This window comes from Agrilus planipennis, unplaced genomic scaffold (assembly GCF_000699045.2).
Source record: "Agrilus planipennis isolate EAB-ADULT unplaced genomic scaffold, Apla_2.0 scaffold66, whole genome shotgun sequence".
Classification (NCBI taxonomy): domain Eukaryota; kingdom Metazoa; phylum Arthropoda; class Insecta; order Coleoptera; family Buprestidae; genus Agrilus; species Agrilus planipennis.
The window spans coordinates 1,200,930-1,203,972 of record NW_020438868.1 but is presented as its reverse complement, the minus strand read 5'-3'; the positions used below and the strand labels follow the sequence as shown (position 1 = coordinate 1,203,972).

Below are 3,043 nucleotides of genomic sequence, written 5' to 3'. Positions count from 1 at the left end.
TGGTATTTTTTCAGTTGCTTTAAATATTTAATTAGCTTAATGTATGTATCTTACCCCTTCATACCCCTTTTGTTTTCAAATAAACTTATTTTTATCAATAAATATAGCCATAAATAAATAATAACAAAGGTATCTACCTAACTGTAAAAGTTATAGACAGAAAAACAATTTTAATGTTATAATTTTTTATATTTTTCATTTTCTAACAGGATGAATTGGATGATTCATATGACTTAAATCAGGGTTAAGTTTTTCAAAATCACTTATTTCTTTCATTGCTGGTACAGCAATCGCCCATAAGTCAGGGTGCTCTTTTTTGAACGTATTGTACCATTTTTTTACCAATTGATACTGTGAAAAATCAATATTTATCGCTTCAAGGCACATGGTTGCTGTTATTAATTGAAAATCTGCTATAGTTACATATTCTAAAATATAAAAAAAAAATCAATAAACACCAAATTTATTTATTAATTGTCTACCTCCTGCTGCATATTTGGTCCCTAATCTTTCCAGGTAGGTGTTTAAAACATCCAGAGCAATATGTATCTTTTTTAAACCTAATGGGGTTCTTTCATACGCAAAAAATATAGGAGCCATCTAAAAAATACTCTCTAAATAAAATTTTCATGTTCTAACTATACTTATTAATTGGTATAAGATTGGAATTAAGTTTGTTTAGTATACATATTATTACTTACAACATATTCTGATATATTTCTGTAATAAGTAGAGAGATTGAAACAAAGGCGATGGTTAATAATGGCCCTTTGTTTTAATTCTTTTGGATATAGTCGATCGTCTTTGCCAAATTTTTCTGCCACATATTGCAAAATTGCGTTACTGAAAGTATTATTCATTTAGTTATTACTTACATTTGTAATTTTCATTTTCTTTTTTATTGTCAGGTATACTTAGGTACCTTTCACTTAAATAAAAACCGTCATCGTCGAGTACAGGAATTTCTTTTTGGGGGTTCATCTAGACAAGGAATTTGTTATTTTTATACTTTTGTTAATTTTACATTTCTGTTACTACCTTTGCGTACTCTTCAGTCATATGTTCGCCTTTTATAAAATCAACATTGACTAATTTATAGTCCACATTAAGGGCTTTTAGGGCCATTCTTACTGCTATAGATGGGGGCCCATCTGATACTGCATGCAATACAAGTGGCATTTTCTACAAAATGGAATTGAATTTTGTTTAAATTTATGTTAATCTTAGTTTAACTGAAATATCATTAATATTACAAAAGGACAAGACTTTTAATATTAGAAACGACTAATTTTTACATGCTTTTGGATTATTTAATTATTATTAATCAATTAATTCTTCCTTAATTAAGATAACAAGCTCTAATCATTGCAGACACTATTTTCCTTAATTTTTGAAACTAAATTGGCGCAATGATAAGTTTTTAAAAATATAAATTAACTGGGCATATAAATGTGATGATTTATATTATTTTAAGAAGTCCTTCATACATTTATCTAATTACTGCAAGGCTAAATTTAGTTTCTGTTTATAGTGGCAGGTCTACAATGTGTAGTTGTAGATTAGTACATCTTTGATCTTTATAAAAAAATGTGAAAATATGCTTTCTAAAAATATTAAAATCAAGATACTTACATTAAATTCACGAATACCTTAATACGTGTCCAGCTATACAATTTTATGAACTTTATTGGATTGGCCACGTCTCAGAAACCAGAAACAAAACGACTTTCACCTTCATCAAGAAAAATACATTGACAAGAAGAGTGGGTAGATGATTTATTATTATTATTACCGTCTACATTAACTTTAAAATTCCTATCTGTAGCTGCAGAGGCAGATTTTTTTTTATTTGATAAACCTTTTTTATCTATTGAGGTTTATAGCATTTGTATGTAATTATAACAAAAAAATAAATATTAACTTATGAACAAAGAATTCCTTATTTTGTTTTTATATACTTACTAGCTTTTACCCGTGGCTTTGCTCTCAATACGTGTCAAAAATCATCAGGGACCACATAAAAATTATTTTTTTTTTATCCCTCGGGAACAGTATTTTTTTTCTGGATGAGAGGTACCCTATATCCTTTTTTGTACCCCTGGCAGTATGTGTTTAAAGTTTTATGACGATCAGTTGAATAGTTAAGGTCTGAAATAGTAACAAACAAACTAACAAACAAAACACATTTAAATTTTTAATATTAGTTAGAATTTAGTTAAGATTTAATTTAACAAAAATAACCCTCTCCTTTAATATTTCGATACAAAGTTGTGAGTGATAAAAATCATTTTATTGCCTATTATTTATTTGAAGAATAACTAATATAAATAATGCTGATGTAATTTTTATCCTAATTAATTTATTAGACTAAAAAGACTGCCAATTACCTCTAATACACTACAAATAAAAGAACGAATCATCTAGGTATCTAGTAGCTGCAAGTTGACTATTTACATATACACAATTTATACTTTGTTGTATAATTGTTTTGTGATTACTTCTACATGCAACAAAAAGGAAGCGCTCCAAGTTTAATCATCATTAATTACTTGATAACTGCTGCACATATTTAATTGTAATTACATACGGAATCTAATATTATACCTAACATTCTATTAGTTTTTGAAACAACCTGTATATATTTAAATAAATTAATTATTATAATCCAACAGTATTTGTTACAATTGACTTTGACGAAAAATACAAAGATATAATACAATTTTAAAACTTATTCACTATTCTATCTCGTTACGTTTTGATGTGATATCTAAGAATTGCTTCATAAATTCAGTTATCTTTATAACAACACAAATAATTGTTGTGGTCAGTCATCGGTAATCTGTCTGGTTTCCTATTTTCTTTGTGGGTGTGGGAATTGTAAATAAGGTCAGAACGACCTACTTTCAGAAAATATAATTTTCTATCTCCTTGTCAAAAATGACTTTCTATTTTCAGTTTTTCAGGTCTACAGTTGTGTCATTATTACATACTATATTAGTAATGTTTAGACATAGAATTAACGGCGTTGTCAAAGCTTCAAATA

General features: G+C 27.4%; 1 protein-coding gene across 1 annotated transcript; it reads right to left on the bottom strand.

Annotated features, from left to right (window-relative positions):
* Positions 1–174: 174 nt before the first annotated feature.
* On the bottom strand, positions 175–1,782 carry LOC108734685 (glutathione S-transferase 1-1). Its single transcript, XM_025976565.1, has 6 exons — positions 1,633–1,782; positions 1,039–1,182; positions 923–981; positions 702–843; positions 483–600; positions 175–428 (listed from the first exon to the last, which is right to left on the bottom strand). Exons 2-6 carry the CDS (start codon positions 1,177–1,179, stop codon positions 196–198), a joined length of 693 nt encoding a protein of 230 aa, XP_025832350.1. The 5' UTR covers positions 1,180–1,182; positions 1,633–1,782; the 3' UTR covers positions 175–195.
* Positions 1,783–3,043: the final 1,261 nt, after the last annotated feature.

What these genes read in the sequence shown, in the direction of transcription:
- LOC108734685 (XM_025976565.1), bottom strand. Translation starts at nt 1,179, where the DNA reads ATGCCACTTGTATTGCATGCAGTATCAGATGGGCCCCCATCTATAGCA. An exon ending in GAAATATATCAGAATATGTT is followed by an intron (nt 601 to 701) that starts GTAAGTAATAAT and finishes AGTATTTTTTAG; the next exon opens with ATGGCTCCTATATTTTTTGC. An exon ending in GACCAAATATGCAGCAGGAG is followed by an intron (nt 429 to 482) that starts GTAGACAATTAA and finishes TTTATATTTTAG; the next exon opens with AATATGTAACTATAGCAGAT.